At 41.9% G+C, this 24,235-nt stretch overlaps 1 protein-coding gene across 2 annotated transcripts in view; it reads left to right on the plus strand.

The window, feature by feature from the left end:
* Window positions 1-24,235, plus strand: part of SCFD1 (sec1 family domain containing 1) — a 183,273-nt gene that overhangs the window by 100,935 nt on the left and 58,103 nt on the right. For both annotated transcript variants that reach the window (XM_040332180.1, XM_040332181.1), the window contains exon 15: window positions 22,020-22,116. In XM_040332180.1, coding sequence (XP_040188114.1) covers window positions 22,020-22,116 — 97 coding nt within the window. The remainder of the gene's footprint in view (window positions 1-22,019; window positions 22,117-24,235) is intronic.

The raw sequence follows: 24,235 nt of genomic DNA on the forward strand, positions 1-24,235 counted from the left end.
CATAAGGACAAGGTCGTTCTCCGCCCTCATCCTTCCTTCCTACCAAAGGTTATATCCAGTTTTCATCTAAACCAGGATTTGGTATTACCATCCTTCTTTCCTAAACCTACTTCCAGAAAGGAAGGGTTGCTGCATACCTTGGATATTGTCAGGGCCATGAAGGCGTATCTTAAAGCTACAGAGAAGATCCGGAAAACAGATGTGTTGTTCATTTTACCGGATGGGCCCAAAAAGGGGCAGGCAGCTGCAAAATCCACCATCTCGAGGTGGATTAAACAGTTAATCACTCAGGCCTACGGCTTGAAGGGGTTGCCTCCTCCGTTATCATTAAAGGCTCATTCTACTAGGGCCATGGGCGCCTCCTGGGCAGCGCACCACCAGATCTCTATGGCTCAAGTTTGCAAGGCAGCAACCTGGTCTTCTGTCCACACGTTTACAAAGTTCTACCAGTTGGACGTAAGAAGGAATACTGATACAGCCTTTGGGCAGGCAGTGCTGCAGGCTGCAGTTTGAGACCCTCGGATTCCGGGGGCTCCCTTTTGAGTAAAATTTAAAATTTAAAATTATTTTTTCTCAACTAAGTTGGATTTATTATGATTTGAGTATATCTCTAAATTAAATCCTTTTGTCTTGGGAAGATGTTCTCCCTCCCCTCATTGTAAGCATTGCTTTGGGACATCCCACATAGTAATGAATATGCCGCTCTGTGTCCCGTGATGTACGAGAAAGAAAAAGGGATTTTTAATACAGCTTACCTGTAAAATCCTTTTCTTGGAGTACATCACGGGACACAGAGCTCCCACCCCTCTTATGGGGACCATTTTGGGAGGCATACTGCTTGCTACAAAACTGAGGTACTCCTCCTATGGGAGGGGGTTATATAGGGAGGGGCACTTCCTGTTTGAGATTGCCAGTGTCCATCACCTGAAGGTACTCCATATAACCCACATAGTAATGAATATGCCGCTCTGTGTCCCATGATGTACTCCAAGAAAAGGATTTTACAGGTAAGCTGTATTAAAAATCCCTTTTTTTCATTCAGTGGGCTGAGCGAAAAAAAACAAACCTATTCTTCCATTCACACAAAGGAGTTAAATAAAAAAAGGCTGCAAGGTAAGCAGCATTCAATCAAACCAATGGAATCACTCAGGGGTAGAGGGGATAACTCATATCCGTCCTTCCAGTGGTGTGGCACCCAGAGGTTAAGGCTTCCTTCCAGGCTGGGTGGTCAGCAAGGTAAGACAGCTCCAAAGTGTGTCACCAGGCAGGGTAGAGAAAACATAGAGGAGGCTGTCTAGTGTAATTAGTTTTAAACACTCAGCGGTTTATTCAAACATATAACAAACGGGGTACTTACATTTAAAACGGTAATGCAGTGTATATCAGAAACGAGCAGCGAGCTCACACTGCAAACGCCACTTCCGGTGTCCTAGTGTCTGACGCGTATCGTCACTGTCGCATGACTTCTCTGATGAATACAGCTGAGGCATTTAAAAGACACCCGCACATGCTCAGTGTAAGGCCTCATGTTGGCACTACTCATTAAAAAACTTACGTTGCGCTATTATGACACACTTCCGGAACAGATCACTGTTCATACTTTGTATGAACACACAATCAGTCATTTCTCCCCTGAAAGAACCGTGATCTATGTGTTTACACACACAGATCCCGGTTCTCGCTGTGTCATGAGCGATCGTGGGTGCCCGGCAGTGTGGTCACAAGGCGAAGCGAACGTAACATAACTTTGTTTCGCCCAGCCGAGCCATGCTGCCGCTGGTCAGCAAGTGGTTAACTTGTGTTTTAAAAGGATGTAAAAAATCCTTATATGTGCCCAGAGTTGATCTTTAGGAAATCTCTAGAAGTCTGTGTCCTGTAGCTTTTATGCTGCTATAGACCAATGCCATATTGTTCCTCTACACCAGGGGTCTTCAAACTACGTCCCTCCAGTTGTTCAGGAACTACAATTCCCATCATACCTAGTCATGTCTGTGAATGTCGGAGCTTTACAATGCCTCATGGGATGTGTAGTTCCGCTACAGCTGGAGGGTCGTAGTTTGAGGATCCCTGCTCTACACTAATGCTATCAAAGTTAATACATCATTAGTTTATTTAATTTTTCAAAATGGTATTGAGATATCCATAAGATGAATAAAACTTGCACAGTTTTACACCAGAAGAAGTAAACATGGCACGTTGTCTGGTTCTTCAGTTGTATTTAACTGTATTCATAGATGAAGGGTTTTAGATTCAATCACATTAGGGAAATCGGTGGTCATAAAACAAAAAAATCTGAAAATGAGACACAGATGATATGTATTTTGCTGCCAGTGTAGCACATCGTCTCTCTACACAAGCAGCTGCAAATATCTGCTCACTTAGTAAGTCATAACACGACTCCCTGCCTGATGGGTTGTGTGTCAGCTGTAATTACCTATCCCAACTATTCTAAAGTTTTTTAGACAGAGTTCTTGGTTTGGATAATTTGTTTGTCAAATAAATTGTGGATGATGTTACTGTGGAAAATTCTGTTCCAAAAAAGGGAATGTTTCGCATTTTCAAGTTAAAAATAATATGGAACTAGGCTGGAAAAACAAAACAGCAAAACAGACAAATAAGCTTAGGAGTTGTACAAATTACTACTAAACGTTATGTGGCTATGCTTGTTTATGTAGCTCACGTGTCAAATTAAAAATCCTTAAAGCAGATGGCAAATCATAAGCTTTACATGATGGAGCAATGCAGACTTTGCTGTAGTGTTGGCATGCCAAAATGGTATTTTATGAGCCACATGCAGCCAGCTCGCTCCATGTCTGCGGCAGTGATTTAAAGTAGAAGTCCACCCTAACAGTAAAGACTCTGCATCTACAGACATCCACTACCTAACTCTGTAAAAGAAGAAATAAGTATACATACCTATTTTGAAGTCGATATGACCCGATCCCATGTTTAATCAGTCAGCTACGGCTTTTCTGTGGAGGCGGGTGCAGATCACACATCCGACAACGAAGGCCCCATAGTAACTCAATTGGGTGATGTCACTCCCTATTCATTTCACAAGCGTTGTTGGCTGTGTCCTCTGCAGAGCTTCCGCCGCTGGAGACAGGACCGGAGCATCTGTGAAAAAGGTATGTATACTGATTTCTTCTTTACAGATGTAGGGGTACAACTGGAGGGATCTAAAGTGGAGAAGGATCTGGGGTTTTTGGTAGATCATAAGCTCAATAATGGCATGCAATGCCAAGCTGCGGTTTCCAAAGCGAGCAAAGTCCTTTCTTGTAGTAAGAGAGGTATGGACTCCAGAGAGAGAGAGATATAATTTTGCCCCTGTACAAATCATTAGTAAGACTTCATCTGGAATATGCAGTTCAGTTTTGGGCCCCAGTTCTCAAAAAGGATATCTGGGAACTGGAGAAATTGCAGAGAAGGGCAACCAAACTGATAAGAGGCATGGAGGAGCTCCGCTATGAGGAAAGATGAAAGGAACTGAATTTATTATCTTGAGAAGAGGAGATTAAAGGGGGATATGATCAACATGTACACATATATAAAGGGGTCCATATAGTGAACTTGGTGTTGAGTTATTCACTTTACAATCAACACAAAGGACAAGGGGGCACTCTTTACGTCTAAAGGAAAAGGGTTTTCATCTCCAAATACAAAAAGGTTTCTTCACAGTAAGAGCTGTGAAAATGTGGAACAGACTCCCTCCAGAGGTGGTTCTGGCCATCTCAGTAGATTGCTTTAAGAAAGGTCTGGATTATTTCCTTAATGTACATAATATAACTGAGTACTAACATTTATAGGTAAAGTTGATCTGGGGAAAATCCGATTGCCTCTCGGGGGATCAGGAAGGACTTTTTTCCCCTGCTGTAGCAAATTGGATCATGCTCTGCTGGGGTTTTTCGCCTTCCTCTGGATCAACTGTGGGTATAGATTTGGTATATGGGATTGTATGATATTATTACATGTTTGTTTGTTTTTTTATGGTTGAACTGGATGGACTTGTGTCTTTTTTCAATCTGACTAACTATGTAACTATATAACTTCGTTATGTAGTTTTGCAGCTAAATGTTTAAAGCAGAGTTCCACCCAAAAGTGGAACTTCCACTTTAAGCACTCCTCATCCCCTTACATGCCACATTTGGCATGTAATTTTTTTGGGGGGGAGAGTGGGGGCTTCGGTAGGAGTAGGACTTCCTGTCCCACTTCCTACTTCCACCTTTTTTTTTACAGCCTTTTTTTTTTTGATCTGCCCTTTTTTTTACAGCCTTTTTTTTTGCCTTTTTTTTTGGATCTGCCCTTCCCTGGTGGTCCAGGGTGGGCTTCCCTGGTAGTCCATGTGGCGATCCGAGGGGGGGCTGCGCTGATAAACAATCAGCGCGAACCCCCCCTGTCAGGAGAGCAGCCGTTCGGCTCTCCTCTACTCGCGCCTGTCAGACGCGAATGAGGAAGAGCCGTCGACGGCTCTTCCTGTTTACATCGTGATCAGCCGTGGTTGGACACGGCTGATCACGTGGTAAAGAGTCTCCGTGAGAGACTCTTTACCGAGATCGGTGTTGCGGGGTGTCAGACTGACACCCCGCAACAACGATCGCCGCGATGCGCGCCTCCGGGGGCGCGCAGCGCCGCAGAATCCTGAGGACGTCATATGACGTCCGGTCAGGATTCTACAACCACTTTGCCGCCGTCAATCTGTCATTGGCGGGCGGCAAGTGGTTAAATCAATGCAGTACATACCGTTTCAGAGATAGATGTTCTCCGCGGCTTCCGGGTATTATCTGCGGGACTGGGCATTTCTATTTGATTGACAGGCTTCCGACCGTCGCATACAGCGCGTTGCGAGTTGCCGAAAGAAGCCGAACGTCGGTGCGGCTCTATACAGCGCCTGCGCTCCGACGTTCGGCTACTTTCGGGAACTCGTGACGCGCTGTATGCGACGCTCGGAAGGCTGTCAATCAAATAGGAACGCCCAGTCCCGCAGCCCATACCCGGAAGCCGCGGAGAACATCTATCTCTAAAACGGTAAGTACTGCATTGATTTAAATAAAAACACCCGATTGTGCTTCCCACAATTATCCTCAATCTAATGTTAAAAATGTGTTTTTCGGGTGAACCCCCGCTTTAATAAGTAAAGTTTAAAAAAAAAAATTTAAATTTATTCTTAAATATCTCTATGCAGTTGTAAACATGAATAACCAACTACTTAGGGAGCAAAATCTCTAATCCGCTCTGAGAATAACAGACAGAAGAGATATATACTGTATATACTATTAGAGGTTAAAGGGGTTGTAAAGGTTCTGTTTTTTTCACCTTGATGCATCCTATGGACATTTTTATGTACCGAAGTTTGGCACCATTCCATGAGTGTGCGCAATTTTAAAGAGTGACATTTTGGGTATCTATTTACTCATCTTTCACATTATACAAAAAAAATGGGCCAACTTTACGATTTTGTTATATTTTAATTCATGAAACTATAAAAGAAAAATGATTGTGCAAATACCGTGAGAGATAAAAAGTTGCAATGACCGGCAGTTTATTCCCTAGGGTGTCTGCTAAAAAAACATTCCTAATGTTTGGGGGTTCTGACTAATTTTCCAGCAAAAAAACAATGATTTTTACATGAAGGAGAGAAGTGACAGAATAGGCCCGGTATGGAAGTGGTAAAATAAAAAATTGCTGATTTTCAGACAGAACTGTAATATATTATATGCTTGGCCATACAAAAACAATGTCTTCCTTAAAAAAAAAAAAAAATTAATTTTAAGAACATTTGTTCGATTTTCTAATCATTAGTGGGATCAAATCAACAATCGTTTTCTTTCACAGTGATGGGAAAATCGCTGACAACAGTTGACAACTATTTTCATAATCGATTAGTTGTTTTGTCCTTAGAAAGTGCTGTATTCCCTAAAGGTGCAGTATTTTCTATTTTCCATTGAATGTTGTTTTCTGGGCATAAATATGCTTTATTGTAGAAGAGCTACAACCAGTGACGGTGCGTCCATAGTGGGCGCAAGAGCGCCGCCCTTTCACGCTCCTGCACCGCCCGTGAATGTTTTAATTGTATTTTTAGACATGTCCAAGTCTGTATTGCTCTTAATGCAGTGCATGTTGCACTACTAAAAATTACTAGAAAAAGTTGTTCATCTTTTTTTGTTTCAAGAGCCAGTTCAAAGTTTCATCACAAAAAGGGAAATGCATTTCAGGTAGCATGGCAGGTAATTTATGAAAGAGTTCCTGAGCTGTTGGGTTAACATTGTGCTGTACAGTACTCATGGGGAAGGGTAATTCATTTGGTATTTATAAAGACTTTCGGGTCTTTTAACCCCTTTGCTGCCAGCCTGTACGGCATTCGGTCCTACAGAACCGCTTACAGCTGGCCATGTCAGTACGCCATCTGGACCTGACATTCCTCCTTTTGCTATAAGCTCATAGTTACTTTGGTGACCATGAGCTTATAGGAAAGTGTTCAGTAGACTGAAAAAAACAAAAGCTTTAATTAGAAGCTGACAATCTGCTAAAAGAGCTATTCACCTAACATGTGACCCACCCACTGCAGCTGCTTCACTGACATTTCTTTCCCACAGTGCAGTCAGCTAAAATGCCCCCCAGCCACTCTTATTCCCCCTTCCCTGCCCCACCGATCGCTTCAGCACTGATTCTCCTTACACCCCCCGGCACCAATCCTGCCTTTTCGCAACACTGATCCACTGTGATCTCTGCAGCAACAGGCTTTTCCTCCTCTCCCCTCTCATCGGCTTTAGGTGATGCCAGGTAAAAAAACATTAAAATACATCCCCTGCCATTCTTGACCCCCCCTCACCGATACCAGGAGCCCCCTCACTGCAGTGCTGCTGGCCCGCTTTCCCTCCTCTCCTACCTGCTGGCTGCAGATGCTGCTGGGGCAAACTAGGGAGATCGATGGAAACATGAAGAGTGGTGGTGGTGGGGGCCTGGTAAACATGTGTTACCAGCCCTCTTCTTTTCCTGAATTAACATTATGAGCAATCAGTACCAATCGCTCACTGTGTTCATCACTGAAGCCTAGTAAACTGTGTTTACTATGCTTCAGTTTGTGCATGAATAGGAGTCTCTGTACATATGTTTTTATTAGGCATACTCCAACTGGGTGTTTAATGTTGGCGACTAAATAATTGTTAGAAGACAGCAATCCACCATGGAAAACTACCTTATACAGAATTATCCTAGTTAAAAGTACAATAACAAAGAAAACTGTGGTGACTGGTTCCCTTTTTAAATCTAAAAATGTGAGCAAGTACATGTAAAAATTAAGCAATAGTCAATTGGAAACCATTGATATATACCAAATGTTATCGAAAAGCACACACACATAGTTCCTACTGCATCATTCTGACATTGTGTATGCATTGACCTAGACTAGAGTAGACCGCCAGCTGAGAAAACCTGCAATGGTAGAGGTAACTGCTCTAAATGTTTATTGGATGCTCAGCTGTGAAAATTAACTTTTTAAGTTCATTCTGATTTCCTGTTTTATATTTTGGGTAAGAGGATTGAGTAGATCTTTTGATCCACATTAAGGTGGAGGTCACTAAAGACTATGTAGTGTATGGTTTTAAGAGTAACGTAAAATCCGTATTGACTATTCATTAATTCTATGCAATCAGGAAAAGGTAGCAGCAAACAAGGGCTCTTGGGAAATGTGCTGCTTGAGGCCGTTCAGCATAACTAAAGCTGTATTTCCTTTGCTCAAGCAGACCAGGTGCAGCATCCACCTAGATTTAACATACTTGTGTTTCTGGTGGTGCTATCATAAGCATAAGCACAGCATATGAGCGTTTATAAAAAAAATATGATATTTGCAAACTCTTATACTCTATACTCGTGTGCAAGAGCTTTAACTGTGTTCTAATGAAGAATGAGGTGTACCACAAGATTTTCATAAGAACAAGACACTCCACATGTTAGATTTTTTGATATGACTGTTTGGCAGCAAAGCATCCTGAAAATTAACTTACATTTTGGCAACTTTACTACAATGTAAAATTACATAATACTCCTTAAAGGTTGCAGTCTGTTCCTGTAGATCTTGATAATGTAACCAGATATGTGCATGCGGCGTCTCCTGATTACACACTGTTGTGGATTGGGTGGCCAGGTTCAAAGTGAAAAAAAAAATACATATTCACTATCGTGCTGAGTGGTTCTTGAGTTCAAACATGCATTCGGGGGTTTGATTCCTGATTGAAGTTGTAAACTTACTGAAAACGCTCCAGATTTCTTTCAGTGCTACATTTCTGAATAATGAAAACGCCAGTTTCCTTTTTAGCAGCTAATCTTAAAATATATAGAATAAATATGAATCAGTGGAGCTTGACAGTGCTTGAATTGAATGAAATGTGTTTGCTTTCTATTCCAATGTATGCCTTATATAGAACAGACTTTATGGTATATGGTACTGTCTGAGTGTATGTATATCAAAGGCATGCTGTGAAAGACCATATAAGCGCATACATTTTATATATATATATATATATATATATATATATAATATATACCGTATTTATCGCGGTATAGCGCGCACCCCTAAAGTTGCCCCGAATCCTGTGGAAAAAAGTTTTTTTGTACTTACAGTTTTGGTGTCTTGCGCGGCATCCATCGGCGGCCTCGTCGGGTCCGGCGTCCATCTGCGGCTTCGGGTGTCCTCTTTGTCGGGTCCGGCGTCCTTCTGCGGCTTCGGTTGTGTCCTCTTCGTCGGGTCCGGTGTCCTCGCGTCCTCCCCGCTCGTTTCCCGCCCCGAGTTTGAATACTGTGCCGACATATACAGAGCGCAGTACACTCGTGTATTGTCGGGCAGGCTCTGCAACTCTTGCGCTGACGTCCTGTACGTCCAGGACGTGAGCGCAGAAGGAGCCGAGACTGCCCGACAATACACGAGTGTACTGCGCTCGGTATATGTCGGCGCAGTAATCAAACTCGGCGCGGGTATCGGCGTATACCGCGCACCCACGATTTTGCCCTGATTTTCAGGGCAAAAAAGTGCGCGGTATACGCCGATAAATACGATTATTTATATATATATATATATATATATATATATATATATATATATATATATATATATATATATATAATCTCTTTGGATGGATGGATAGATAGATGATAAAAAAAAGTAACCGTTCTATAGATTGAATATGTATTGAAAATATGGTATACCGTATATACTCGAGTATAAACCAACCCGAATATAAGCTGAGGCACCTAATTTTACCACAAAAAATGGGAAAACATTGACTCGAGTATAAGCCTAGGGTGGGAAAATGCAGCAGCTACTGGGTAAACAATGCCTATCTGAAGCCTCACTGTGCCCATATGCAGTCTCTCACTGTGCCCATATGCAGTCTCTCACTGTGCCCATATGCAGTCTCTCACTGTGCCCATGCTTGCCATCTCACTGTGCCCATGCTTGCCGTCTCACTGTGCCCATGCTTGCCGTCTCACTGTGCCCATGGTTGCCGTCTCACTGTGCCCATGGTTGCAGTCTCACTGTGCCCATGGTTGCAGTCTCTCACTGTGCCCATGGTTGCAGTCTCTCACTGTGCCCATGGTTGCAGTCTCTCACTGTGCCCATGGTTGCAGTCTCTAACTGTGCCCATATGCAGTCGTACCTTTTCATTAGTAAAACAGCGTGTGTCTGCTGCTGTGTAATCCATATTCTGACTCTGGGTTACATTTTTGTGCTGCGATCGGTAACCCCGAGTCAGACTCAGGCTCGCCTCTCAGTGTCCACAGGCATGGTTTACTTACCTTGTCCCTGGATCCAGCGATGCCACCGTGCTGTGTGAGCGAGGACCCAGGATTCACACAGTGTCCCCATGTGCCGCCGATCTCCGTTCCCTGATACGTTACGACGCACGGGGTGGAGAACGGCGGCAAATTCAAAAAAGTAAACAAACACATTACATACAGTATACTGTAATCTTATAGATTACAGTACTGTATGTAAAAAATACACACCCCCCTTGTCCCTAGTGGTCTGCCCAGTGTCCTGCATGTACTTTTATAAAATAAAAACTGTTCTTTCTGCATGCAAACTGTAGATTGTCCATAGCAACCAAAAGTTTCCCTTTATGTCAAAAATGGTTTTAGAGAAGCTAGAAAACAGCGATAATAAATTATAATCACTTGCGATTGTGCGATAGCGATTTGTGGGGAAATTCGTCATAAAAAAATAAAAGTAATGACAGCGACAATTCTGCAACTGAGCAAATTTCAGTGATTTTGAGTTGATTACATTATTGAATAATTTTTATTATAATTATATTATTATTTTTTATAATTTATTTATTATATTATAATTTTGTTTTTAAAAAAATGTCATACCCGGGATGCCTACTAGACTCTTGTTTGGTCAGATTTAAGTGAGTTATTCCCAAAAATTACAGGCCTACAGTATAAAACGCCAAATTTCCTTGCAAATAATGGTACCGCTTTCAGCACCTAAAATCTGAAATAATCATGCCGCCAGGGAGGTTAAAGGTGACTATTATGACAACAACTTCTTTATTTTTTATCATGACTTAAGTGAAAGTAAAGGGAAAACTTTTTTTGTACCAGACTTTATTGCTGTCTGTGTCCCCACTGGGTAGATTCACCCTCTCCTATAAAATGTTACCATGTTATCATGAGAAAGAGATGAGGATAGATCTTCCAAAAAGGACGAATGTTCTAGTGACTAAGATGGGAATTCCCATCACTTTTGGGAGATTTTCCCTCACTTCCTGTTGTGTGTCTAAGACAGGAAGTCAAGGGAAATCTCAACAGGACACAGACAGCATTTGTTCCAAAGCTAAGGAAAATGTTTTGGCTATAATAAACTGGTCTTTAAATGTTGGTGTAAACAGGACCTGACGCAAACCTGAGATTTGTGAGCAAAAGTGCAAAGTTCTTAAAGCGAACCTTCCACCTAACTGGCAGGGTTGTACTTATTTAAGTTACCCTCCTCCCTAAAACACTGCATAAAAGTACTTCTGGGAATAAAATATATACTTACCTGCAGACTTTCTCTTGCAGCCCCTAGGCGAGAGTGACATTATCCTGCTTCCATCCAGATCTCACGTGAAGCACTGCACTGAGTCTTCTCATGAGATTTGAGCTACTCAGCATTCCCAGGGATCTTGTTGGTCAGATAATGTTACCCCCTGCACTACAGAAGTAAAAGAAACATGAGTACATTATTAAACGATTTTTACTGCCATAGATACATTTATGCAGTGTTTTAGGGAGGGGGCACCTTTTGATAAGTGGACTTTGCTACTGAGGTGAAAGGTCTTTAACCACTTCCATACAGGGCACTTACGCAGCTTCCGGCCCAAGCCAATTTTCAGCTTTCAGCACTGTCGCACTTTGAATGGCAATTGCGCGGTCATGCTACACTGTACCCAAACAAAATTGGCGTCCTTTTTTCCCCACAAATGGAGCTTTCTTTTGGTGGTATTTGATCACCTCTGCGATTTTTTTTTTTTGCGCAACAACTAAAAAAAGTCTGAAAATTTTGAAAAAAAATTACGTTTTTATTTTTTTCTGTAAATTTTTTTGGAAATAAGTAAGTTTTCTCTTTCAATTACGGGCACTGATATGGCGGCACTGATGAGCACCGATGAGATGGCACTGATGGACATCGATGAGGTAGTACTGACGGGCACAGATGAGGTGGCACTGATTGGCGGCGCTGGTATGCGGCACTGATGGGCACACATAGGCGGCACTGATGGGCACTCATGGGCGGCACTGGGCACTCATAGGCGGCACTTATGGGTGGCACTGATGGGTACTTATGGGTGGCACAGATGGGCACTGGGCATGGATGGGCACTGTGGGGTGGCACTAATGGACACTGTGGGGTGGCACTAATGGACACTGTGGGGCGGCACTGATTTACCCATGTTGCCAATCAGTGCCCATTTGTGGGCACTGATGGGCATCTTTTTTTTTTTTTACTGCTTTTTTTTTTAGCCCAGACTTTTTTTTTTGCCCTTCCCTGGCAAAAGGGTGGTCCAGGGTGGGCTTCCCTGGTGGTCCAGTGTGGCGATCCGAGGGGGGGGCTGCGCTGATAAACAATCAGCGCGAACCCCCCCTGTCAGGAGAGCCGCCGATCGGCTCTCCTCTACTCGCGTCTGTCAGACGCGAGTGAGGAAGAGCCATCAACGGCTCTTCCTGTTTACATCGTGATCAGCCGTGGTTGGACACGGCTGATCACGTGGTAAAGAGTCTCCGTGAGAGACTCTTTACCGAGATCGGTGTTGCGGGGTGTCAGACTGACACCCTGCAACAACGATCGCCGCGATGCGCGCCCCCGGTGGGGGCGCAGCGGCTCAGAATCCTGAGGACGTCATATGACGTCCAGTCAGGATTCTACAACCACTTTGCCGCCGTGGCAAGTGGTTAAAGCTGAACTGTAGGATGATTTAAAAGGCGACCCTTAAATCTAGTTTTACTGATGGAAAAAAGTGTCCAAGTGTCCTATTTACCTCTTGCAGTCCCCTGTAAAGCAGCCCATAGACTGGTAGAAGGAAGGGAAGCTCAGAGGGCCACTCTGGCTTTGCTGCATTGCACAATACTGTAAATCTGAGCTTCCCTAAAGGATGAGGGAGCAGAGTATTATGGTGGCTCAAGATAAGGCTGTATTGTTCAACTGCACTGTAGTCTACAGGGAGGGCAGGACCTATCTGTGTTTTTTGGCTTGAATCACAAAAAAGGTTTCAATGACTCCTAAATCTTTGACTGCTGAAATAGTTCACATATATGTTTTTGCTTTGTATAGCTCTGTGGCCAGACGATTATATTCACTTTTCACACTTAAACACACAAGAACAGATTTATAATGTGAACAATGTAGTCTGTTTTAAAAGGTCATTAAATACTTTTGAGTGCCATTGTGATATGTAGTCTACCATACAGAAGGCCGTAGGATCAGGAATCTGTGAAAATAAAGTAGGTGTTGGAAGACAAAGTATTCTAGAGATTGGAACACTAGGGTAAATATTTGAGCTGTAGTTCAGTGATATATACCAGCCCTGTGAATGGTGCTACGGGATAGATGAGCATTCTGCTGTTATTCTTATTACCAGAGTGTTTCTTTTATTGGAGGTTTAAATGAATGTGATTGTGTGGTCAACTCTGCAAATTACGATTGCTGTTTGTTTCTCAGTGTCAGAGATGCAGACACATTCATACAGTGCAGTGTGTGTGTAAATGATGTTTTGGCCAGAGGACTGAAGTGCTCGGAAGCTGCCAGCGATACATGATATTTGTCCCTGCTGCTTATATTCCATCAGTTTTTAGCATTGCCTTAAAAAACTGACAATTAATCAGCTCCTCTGGTGTGTCCTGGCAGCTCTCTGGCCCATATGCGGATTAAGTCAGCGCTTGTGTCTACCCGTCTCCTAAAAACACGACAGGTTGAAAGATTTCAACAAACAAGCCCTGCTTTAATCCTCAGCTTAGAGCAGCTAGTATTCCCCAAATACATCTCTACTAAAAACAGAATGCCCAGTCTTATTTACTGACAAATTTTGCTTTTTAGGTGTAGCATAAGCTGGCAGGACATAGAGGAGAAGATTTATGTGCCAGAACAGGGTCTAGAACTAATCCATCTTCTTTCTGCAGATAAAAGCATTTTATTTAATGTGTGTATTACCCAGGCGCATAAAGAGATTCCTCCATTTAAAGTAGAGGTAAAAGAACAAGCAGAGCCTGTGTGCATATGCCAGGTGCTAGATCTCATATGAGATTACCAGAGATGTGTTTTAGGCTAATCACTATCGGAGCATTACTTGCAAATCTGTGGTTTTTGTATTAGCATTTTGCTGTCAGACTGTCTTTTTTTTCCACTCCAGTGGAACGTAAACCGTCTGCAGATTATACAACAGAGCTAGTAACTGTTTTCCATTTTATTGATAATGCTTGCCTGTATGACCTTGTCAGAGGAAAGCATTAATGTCTTAAGAACGCTTTGCTATGGACTATTGCTTATGGAGCCCTGATTAGTATTGGGTACAGTAGACTTTTGCTTTGGAGGGGGCAGGAGGTATTATTATCATACAGGATTTATATAGCGCCACCAGTTTGTGAAGCACTTTACACAATGAAAGGAGACCGTACCATTACAATACAATTTAAGACAAAAGAGTTAGGAGGATCCTGCTCATGAGAACTTTTACATCCAGAGAGAGGAAAAGGTGATACAAACGGTAGTAACTATGAGGGATGAGCTGATGGATAAGCAAAAGTACAGCTTTTAGTTGGAGGCAGGATAGGCTTCCCTAAAGAGATGGGTTTGATACTTTACTCAGGCTGTATATCAGATATTGTTGTTTTCATTATTCGTATAAATTCATTATTGTATAAAAAGTTTTATCATTTACCTACATGTGTTAAAATTCAAGAATAAATAGGCTATGAAATATACATTTTATTATATATAATGTGTGTGTGTATGTGTATGTGTGTGTGTGTGTGTGTGTGTGTGTGTGTGTATATATATATATATATATATATATATATTTGTGCTCATAAGTTTATATACCCTGGCAGAATGTATGATTTCTTGCCCATTTTTCAGAGTAATACGAATGATAACACAAAAACATTTCTTTCACTCATAGTTAGTGTTTGGCTGAAGCCATTTATTATCAATCAACTGTGTTTTATTCTTTGTTAAATCATAATTAATGGCAACAGAAACCACCCAAATGACCCTGATGAAAGGTTTACATTTCTAAATACTGTGTATTGCCCCCTTTAACATCAATGACAGCTTTAAGTCTTTTGTGATATTTGTGGATGAGGCTCTTTATCTTCTCAGATGGTAAAGCTGCCCATTTCTCTTGGCAAAAAGCCTCCAGTTCCTGTAAATTCTTGGGCTGTCTTGCATGAATTGAATGTTTGAGATCTCCCCAGAGTGGCTCAATGATATTGAGGTCAGGAGACTGAGATGGCCACTCCAGAACCTTCACTTTATTCTGCTGTAGCCAATGACGGGTCGACTTGGCCTTGTGTTTTGGATCATTATAATGTTGGAATGTCCAAGTACGTCCCATGCACAAGATCCACAATGCAGCTTGTATCCACCAATGCAGCCTGTATCCTGTAAACTTTTAGCTTGATCCACTTTACTGTTTGGTCCTTTATTTTATTGGATGATCTACAGGGAAGGGTATGAGGTAGAAAGGGGTGGACTAGTTCAGCCATCAAAAATTCCACTCGCCTGCTCGCATTTTGAGAGTAGATTTTAAGGGCTGGCAAGGAAGGGCTGCCTGGGAGCGAGGGGGCCAGCACCATCGGCAGGCGGGTTGTATGGGAGCCGTTCTCCCAGTGATCAGAGGGTAAAAGAGAGGAGTGCCGCCGCCCAGATGATCAAAGCGCGGAGAACATAACAGCTTTCATTTCAATAGCTGTGTATTCCCCGCCGCACGCCGTCACATACAGCCCCTCCTCTTTGTATGGGCACTTTGATAGGCAGATCACCAGTCCAATCCTTGAACAGGTGTTCTGTCTATCAAAGTTCCCTGGACAAGGGGGTGGGGCTGTATGTGATGGTGTGCAGTTGGGAATTCACAGCTATTGAAATAAAAGCTGTTATGTTCCCCACACTCTGATCATCCGCGCGGTGGCTCTCCTCTCTTCCCCTGCACAGGTAGCCTGCGTTGGTGGATACAAGCTGCATCAATATCTTTCTGTCTGTAAAGATAATTGTTTTGTATGTTATTACCCTGGTTGAACCAGACATTTAGTCATCCATATTTTAAAAATCAAAAAGCGACTAGCTTGCCAAACAAAATTCTTCATTACTGTGATGTCAAATTGGAGGCATCGGTATTTGATTGTAACGCCTAGTCTAAAACTGCTATCAGACGTGAAATCTGCATTGTAATATATTTTAATGTCTGCTGCCTCAATGAAGTAGGATGCGCTCTGATTTTTCTTTTACATTTTTGCTTCAAGCACATGGATTTTTTTTCAAAACTTCTGTTTTTTCAGTGCATGCAATAAAACGATTTATTGGATCTGAAAGAACAGGAGTCATGTGTTAGTTATTAAGCCTTCTTCTTTCCTGTGTTCAATACATCTTTGTTTTGTTTTTCATTAGTTACCAAGATTATTATTTGTAGTTCTGTTAAGTGTTCCCAGTCAAGTAGATGTCTGCATGCAAAGTACAGAAAAGAAACATATTAATGACTCTGTATTAAAACTATACCAGGAAATCACAAGGAATGTTGGGATTCTGAATAGAGCTCTTCAATCACGTTATCACAGATCCTACTTAAATGCCATGTCACAAATACATTTCCTTGTGTGCTTTTTTACATGAGTGCATTTTAAGAATTTTTAATAACATCACCAAAATAATTTTTGTAAATGCACCTCCCGTATCTTTAATTGTACTTTATTTGTGGTTTCCAAGGCTTGTGACAACTGTATGAGTGGCCACCAAGACTACACATTCAAATTGATACTACTGTGCAGCCTATTATTTCATTATACTGATTTAGTTGTACCCAAGATCTGCAGACCTTTACACTTAAAACTTTGGCCTAGATTCTCATAGATGGGCGTAAAACTGCGGCGGCGTAACGTATGTCATTTACGTTACGCCGCCGCAAGTTTTACAGGCAAGTGCTTTATTCACAAAGCACTTGCCTGTAAAGTTGCGGCGCAAGCCCGCCTAATTCAAATTAGGCGGGTAGGGGGCGTATAGCATTTAAATTAAGCGCGTTCCCGCGCCGAACGTAATGCGCATGCGCCGTCCCTAAAATTTCCCGACGTGCATTGCGCTAAATGACGTCGCTAGGACTTCATTGGTTTCAACGTGAACGTAAATGGCGTCCAGCCCCATTCACGGACTACTTGCGCAAACGGCGTAAATTTAAAAATGTTGCCGCGGGAACGACGGCCATACTTAACATTGGTTGCCCCTCATATAGCAGGGGCAACTTTACGCGTCGCAAATGTAACGTAAACGTCGTAACTTCACTGCATCGACCGTGCGTACGTTCGGGAATTCGCGTATTTTGCTAATTTGCATACTCGACGGGGAAAACGACGGAGGCGACACCTAGCGGCAAAAAAAAATATTGCATTTAAGATCCAACAGCGTAAGAGCCTTACGCGTTACGCCTGTCGGATCTAATGGATATCTATGCGTAACTGATACTAAGAATCAGTCGCATAGATACGACGGCCCAGATTAGGACTTACGACGGCGTACATTGCGTTGCGCCGTCGTAAGCCCTTTGAGAATCTGGGCCTTTGTTTTTTTACTGCACTTTTAGGCATTATATTGTACCAATGCTTCAATTTGAGTTGCTTTGAGTTATGAATGCCCATTAACTCAGTTTTGACATTTCTTGAAACAGCTTGTTTTGTTATCAATAACTTTTTGCCAGCATTATACACTTCTAGGTATAAAGTTTAACGGAGGCTATTTAATAGATATGCCTTAAAAATATTTTAAATCAATCTGTAGTTGAAAGTCATTGTTTTTTTTTAATACCGTGTGATGATCTACTTTTTCATTTTCTCTAACTGGAAAGGTTTGGGAATGTCATCAGTACGTATATTATTAATTAGACTATCTATATTGGACAATTTTTCTCCAAGATATACGGTAGTTTACATTTTAGTGTCTGTGTCAGAATAGCACTAATAACACATTTCATCCCCTTTCATGCATGGCTAACTGTTCTTAAGGTGGCAATACAACAAATAAAAAATTGAATGGTTAAAGAATTTTCTGTAGGGTAACATCTGCTATGAACTAGAAGAGATTTTTGGAAGCTGTGTTTTTTTTTTTTGTTCTTTTTATCCCAACGTATAGAGCATATATGATCAGGAAAACAAGAAATGGTGTTACAGTTTAAAGCCTTAGGGCCTGTGTCACCCTGTTTATGTTTTCTCCAGGTGGGTTTTGCATTTCAATACTGATCTAGTGAAATGAAAAGCCCACTTAAATGAGGTCAAATGCACCTGTCAAAGAATGAACCCTAAATGATCTCAGAAGTGTCTCTAATGACAAACTGATGTCATCATTACATACCCAAAGTTCATCAATACGCCCTTAAAGGCCAAAACTTTTATTTTCATTTTGGATATATATCGTAGTCATGAGGGATTCATGTATTCATTACAGATACTTAAATAGCACCATCAATATACGCAATGCATTATATATTGTACATTCACGTCAGTCCCTGCCCTCAAGGAGCTTGCAATCTAAGGGTCCCTAACTCACATTCATAGATATACATACTAAGGCCAATTTAGACCCCTTTCACACTGGGTGCCGCCCATGGCGTAAGCGGTAAAATAGCAGTAAAACGCAGCTATTTTACCGTCAGATTTGCGGCGCATTTAGGCTGCTAGCGGGGAACTTTTAACCCCTGCTAGCGGCTGAGAAAGGGTTAATACCGCCCACAATGCGCCGCTACTGCGGCGTATTGCTGGCGGTACAGCAGCGCTGCCCATTGATTTCAATGGGCAGGAGCGCTTTAGGAGCGGTGAGTTCACCGATCCTAATGTGCTCCAAAGAAGCTGCTGGCAGGACTTTTCCCGACGCCATGCCAGCGCACCACTCTGCTTACACTGGAGTGAATAAAGCAGCTGTTTAAGGGCGGATTGCAAGCGCTATTTATAACGCTATAGCACCTGCAAAACGCCCTCAGTGTGAAAAGGGTCTTGGGAGACAATTAACCTAACACCATGTCTATGGAGTGTTGGAGGACACCAGATTACCCCCTGTCAGGATATTATGGCTGTCTTTGTCCCCACTAGGCAGATTCACTCTCTCTATTTACTCTGGGGATCATCGTCCTAAAGACTAAAACTGAAGGAAAAAAAATTATAAAAATGTCATCAGAAACAGGAATAGAGGTAGATTATCCACAAATAATAATGATGACACTTGTTGCAGCAACATCTGTCTGAGATGAGATTACCCTCGCTTTAGGGAGATTTCCTCTGACTTCCTGTTAGGTCTGCAGGGCAGGAAATAAAGAGAAATACCCCCATGTGACCCAGATGACAGGAAGAAAACTGGCAGGGATTATAACAATTCTCTAAGTTTTTGAAAAATATTAAAAAAAAAGTTTTGGTGGAGCACTTTAACTTGTCTACCAATAGTCTGTTTGCAAAGAAAAGCCTATACAGTATGTGAACATTGAAATCTTTTTATATAGTGTAGCTTATGATACAATGTACGAATCTCAGACGGTTCCTGCTAAGATTCGAACCATTTATGGCTGGCTTTACTCAAAGAAGTTTTGAGTAACCATTAAAGTGTATCTAAACCCCCCAAAAAAAATTGATATATTGCAGCTTACTAGTTTATAGATACTGCCTTTTTTAGTTGTTTTTTTCATTATTTTCACCTGATAATCCTGTGAATAACACAGTTCAGTCCCTTCATGTCTACACCCATTTGTCCATTGTTTCTATGGAGAGAGCCATGGTTATCACATACGGTGGATTACAATCACGTCTGCCTTTGTTTATCTCCATTACATCGGTTCGATGTGATTTGTTGATATTTATACTCTTTTCAAGCTGAAGTTCAGAAAAATTAAAACTTCTGCCTTGTTGTGGGGCTGCCCCTGGACTGCAAGAGTTCAAAACAGTCCTACTTACCCAGTCCTCAACTCCCACAGGCACCTCTGTTCTGCAAAACCAGTCCCCACAGCCTATTTTCCCCTTCACTGTGACACCATCAACTCCAGTGCAGGGCCCATAGCCCTGCATTGTACAAGAGGACACTGAGGACCAATCCAATGCTACAACATATTAGGGGAGTCACATGCCATCCAATGCTGCAACATTAGCGGAGTCAATTTTTTCCCATGTCCTAGTCATAAACAAGCATCTAAAGCCTAGTACACACGGGAGTCATTGGCTGGTTTAATAGAAACCAACCGACATTCGGCCTGCGTGTATGGCAGCCGGTCCAACAGAAGCTGTTCAGCCGGCTTCCATATAAGGGTCATGACCAAAAAGGGTCTGGCAACCGACTCCGGATCACCACTGTTATGGCGTCCTCCTGTCAGAACACAATAGCACAGCAGGAGAAAAGAACCGACAGCTCAGGTTGGAGCTGTTGTACTAACAATTCAATGTTAGTGTAGCAGCTCTGACCTGAGCTGTTAGCTTTTTTCTCCTGCTGTGCTATTGTGTTCGAAGCTTAACCCTTGCAGTGTTGACTTAGCCCCACGACATAAGCAGATTTTTGCTTTTCTTGGCGTTGGGCTTCAAACTCACAGAAAGTGACAAAGACTCTGCATTTCTGGCAAGATTATCAGGTATTTCTGTGCTTTCTGATAATGCTTATAGCCTGAAAAAAATACAGCCACTTCATCTAAGGACTGGCAAGCTGCAGGTATTGTAATTTTTTTGTTTTTAAGGCTAGACAAGCTTTGGGTCGCATGCACACAGGGCGTTTTAACCCCTTTGTGTCCAATACAGTGCCTTCATGTACCCAGGAGGCACAGATGCAGCATCCAGCCCTACTGCCTGCAGCCTGTCAAAGTCTAAGGCTGAAATGCACTCCAGCTGGATACTGTACTCCTATGCCTGGAGTATCCCTGAACACATACAGTCCTAAAAGCAAAAGTCACTCAATACAGTGTACAGCGGCAGCATAATTCAGCTTGTCAAAGACTTTGGCAAGCTGTTGGCAACTAAACTGGAAAGCTACTCCTGTGCCTCCCGAAACGATGGGATTGGACACACAGGGGCTAAAGACCTGATTTGCATATGGCCTTTATTGTACATTGTTTCCTGTTCTATTCACCATTACCTATTAGAGTGCATTTAAATGGTTATTAGTAAACCACCTCTGACCCTGAAGTCTAGAAAGCAGCCTTTGTACTGGTCCAAGGTCACAACTGGGAACCAGTGACACAGAAAATTAAATTGTTTACGTTAATCAATTATTTTGTTGTGAGCACAAAGCTCAGTTTACCTAGAAATTACTTGGCAGGTATTTCCTCCATTTCCAGGTTTACCTGCAAAACCAAAGATAATTATAGGGGATTCAAACTTGAAATGCTGTATAAACTTACTTTTTTTTATCAAAAAATGTGTAAACTTAAAATAACTAATACCATAAACCATGACTCGGCAGCAGCTTTTCAGTGAGATTCTAACACAGTTCTAAAATGTGTCCAAAAATAAGCTGCGCTCAAATTGCATAACTTAAAAAAAAAACATATAAAAGATTTAATAAACCGAAGAAAAATTATCTAATAACTATGGATGTGCCAATAGCCAATTTAGATCAAACCAGTGAAAATAAGTCCAATAACATAAATAATCCAAAAAAAGTGCTCAGTAATGCCGATTGATCTTCACCACAATCCAACACCTTGGAAAGTGATATCGTGACTTAACACCACCACCAAAGGCTTGCTTACCGGATCAAATAATTACAAAAGGACAGAAACGCCTGTGGCTCCAAACCCAGCCAGGGCCTTTTAAATCCAGTAAGTCTTCTAGACAAGGGACATCGATCCTCCTCATAGGGCTATCATAACTGTTCCCCAAAATAAAGAAGACTCTGCCTAGTGTAAAATCCTTAGAGCTTTAATGAACTTAGAAGTTGCACTTACAAGATATGTATTGTAAAAACACCTTAATTCGTATGCGTAGGTCGGCACAAATACAAAATCCTGGTCTTTCTGGGACACAAGTGTAACGTTTACATCAGTATGTCGCTCTGCCCTATGCATTTCGTCATACATGCCTCTAGATTGGTTATTGGCACATCCATAGTTATTAGATCATTTTTCTTCGGTTTATTCATTTTTTTAGATGTGTTTATATGTTATGAAATTTGAGCGCAGCTTATTTTTGAACAACATTATCAAAGAACCTTGTAGTACAATGTTACAAGATTTTTACAATGCACCTTTTTATTATTATCAGTTTTTTATTAAATGTGTGTGTATAGCTGATGAAGATCGTTTTCCTTTGTCCTTCTCTTGTAGGCTCGAAAGTTGGATATATATTTTGAATATGAAGAGAAGTTGATGAGCAAGGCATCGTTGGACAAATCTCTTCTGGACATAATCTCTGACCCAGATGGTGAGCTTGTCTTGATTATATCCCTGCTGGGGAGGCATAGAGTTAATTTGTAGGGGAATGCCAGTAGGTGTTATAGGTGGTTTGTTTTGTTATTGTTCCTGACGCTGCCCTTCAGGACTTGGCTCTGAAGCCAGCACACTCAACACCTCATTGATTTCAAATGTCTCCAGCCTCACAGCATGTCCCAGGGAAGCTGCTGGCAGGGAAAGTACCACACATCTCTGTACATGGCACAGTCCCACAAATCTGACTGCACGTATATATGTGACTGCACTGCAAGACTTTATTGCTTGTTCAGTGTGCTTTTCTAAGCAAGACTTGAAGATGCTATTATATGCACATACTTCTCTCTGCATTTACAAAGTTATATTTAGTAATATTTTTTTAAATATTACTAATAATTACTAATAACATATTCTAGCATAACATATTCTAGCATGTCCATACAAATCTTAGGGAGCATATTGGTTTGAGACTGGGAAGGTGACTCTAAGCACTACATCAAAGAGTCCAGTGATGGCTATTGAGTGCTAACATCAAGGGCAAACACTCGTACTAGAAAAATGCTAACTCCACTAAACCATTCTAAATAGAGGGTGTTAAAGCGGGAATAAACCCTTCTTATCCTTTACAACCAAGGAAGCTGCCACCTTAGCCTCTGTTTGATCGGTAGTTGCCTTGGTGCTGCACATGCGACCAGGTATTACACCAGCTTAGCATCTGAGTAAACAGCATACAGTCCATTGGTACATGAAAATAGCGCCACCGATTACTGCAGATTGAGGTAACCGATTTATATAAAAAAGCATCAAATGAAGTCTGAGAGGAGCAGCGCACACAACAAGCAACACTCAGTCTGATTACAAGATCCACACACAGGTGCCTGGGCAAAACAAGATACATGGATGGATTGAGCCGGCAACACTGTAGTTCGTATAACAGCTTATTGGTGACTGGTTACAGAGGAGTGACAATAAACCAAAAAAGCTAACGCATTTCGGCAAGAGCCTTCGTCGTAGCTACAAGTCTATAAGCTATAAGACACTAGAATAAGGGTGCACGAGATGTTTCAATATTGGCCTCCTTGGTGCCTCTCCAATGCATATACACACGCGTTACATTTTATGTATGTAGACTATGTGATACCCTGTTATCCACATGTGCAGAGGCTTTGGAAGGAAAGGTACATGTGTCTTAAACATATAAGATATACCTTATACTAGGCTTTAGAGATGTGGAGGAATGTTTCAGACTTCACTTTTCTGTAGGAATTGTGTTCAAACATGTTTTAGTTCTTCTTTAAGTTTTATTTTCATGGATATTGAGTTTGAGGAATTTTCAATAATTTGTCTCAGTGTAAAGAATCATATTCTAGAAACTCTCATTTTAAAAATACCTCCTTCTCCACTTAATTTCTCATGCAGACAGGCAGTACGACTTGGGCCTCGTACACACGTCCGAACATGTCCGCTGAAACTGGTCCGCGGACCAGTTTCCGTGGACATGTCCGACCGTGTGTAGGGCCTAGCAGACAGTTTTCCGGCCGAGCGGACAGGTTTCCAGCGGACAAAAGTTTCTTAGCATGCTAAGAAACTTGTCCGCTGGAAAGCTGTCCGCTGGTTATGACGTTTAACCAGCGGACCGAAATCCCTCGCATGCGTCGAATTGATTAGACGCATGCGTGGAAGCATTGTACTTCCGTGTTAGAGAACGTCGGTGTCGTATACGTCACCGCGTTCTCTGTCCGGGGATTTTGGTCTGATGGTGTGTACACACATCAGACCAAAACCTCCCAGCAGACATGTCCGATGAAAACGGTCCGCGGACCGTTTGCATCTGACATGTCTGGTCGTGTGTACAAGGCCTTATAGGTCAGTTCCGATCAGTGGAATCCTGGATAACCATTTTAAGCTTAAAATCCACAATCTGTAAAATACATTTTTATCGGGTTTTGGTGTGTACCATATATGCATAAGGGTTATGTCCTTTAATACTTTAGGGCATTTTTCGGCATGAACCAGGAAACCTTTGGTTTGCTGGGAGATTTGATATACCCAGATGGAAGTCCCTGAATCCTGAGCTAATTGTAATTTTTTTCTTATCTTTTTCAAGGTTAGTT

Source organism: Rana temporaria, chromosome 13, assembly GCF_905171775.1.
Source record: "Rana temporaria chromosome 13, aRanTem1.1, whole genome shotgun sequence".
Classification (NCBI taxonomy): Eukaryota; Metazoa; Chordata; class Amphibia; order Anura; family Ranidae; genus Rana; species Rana temporaria.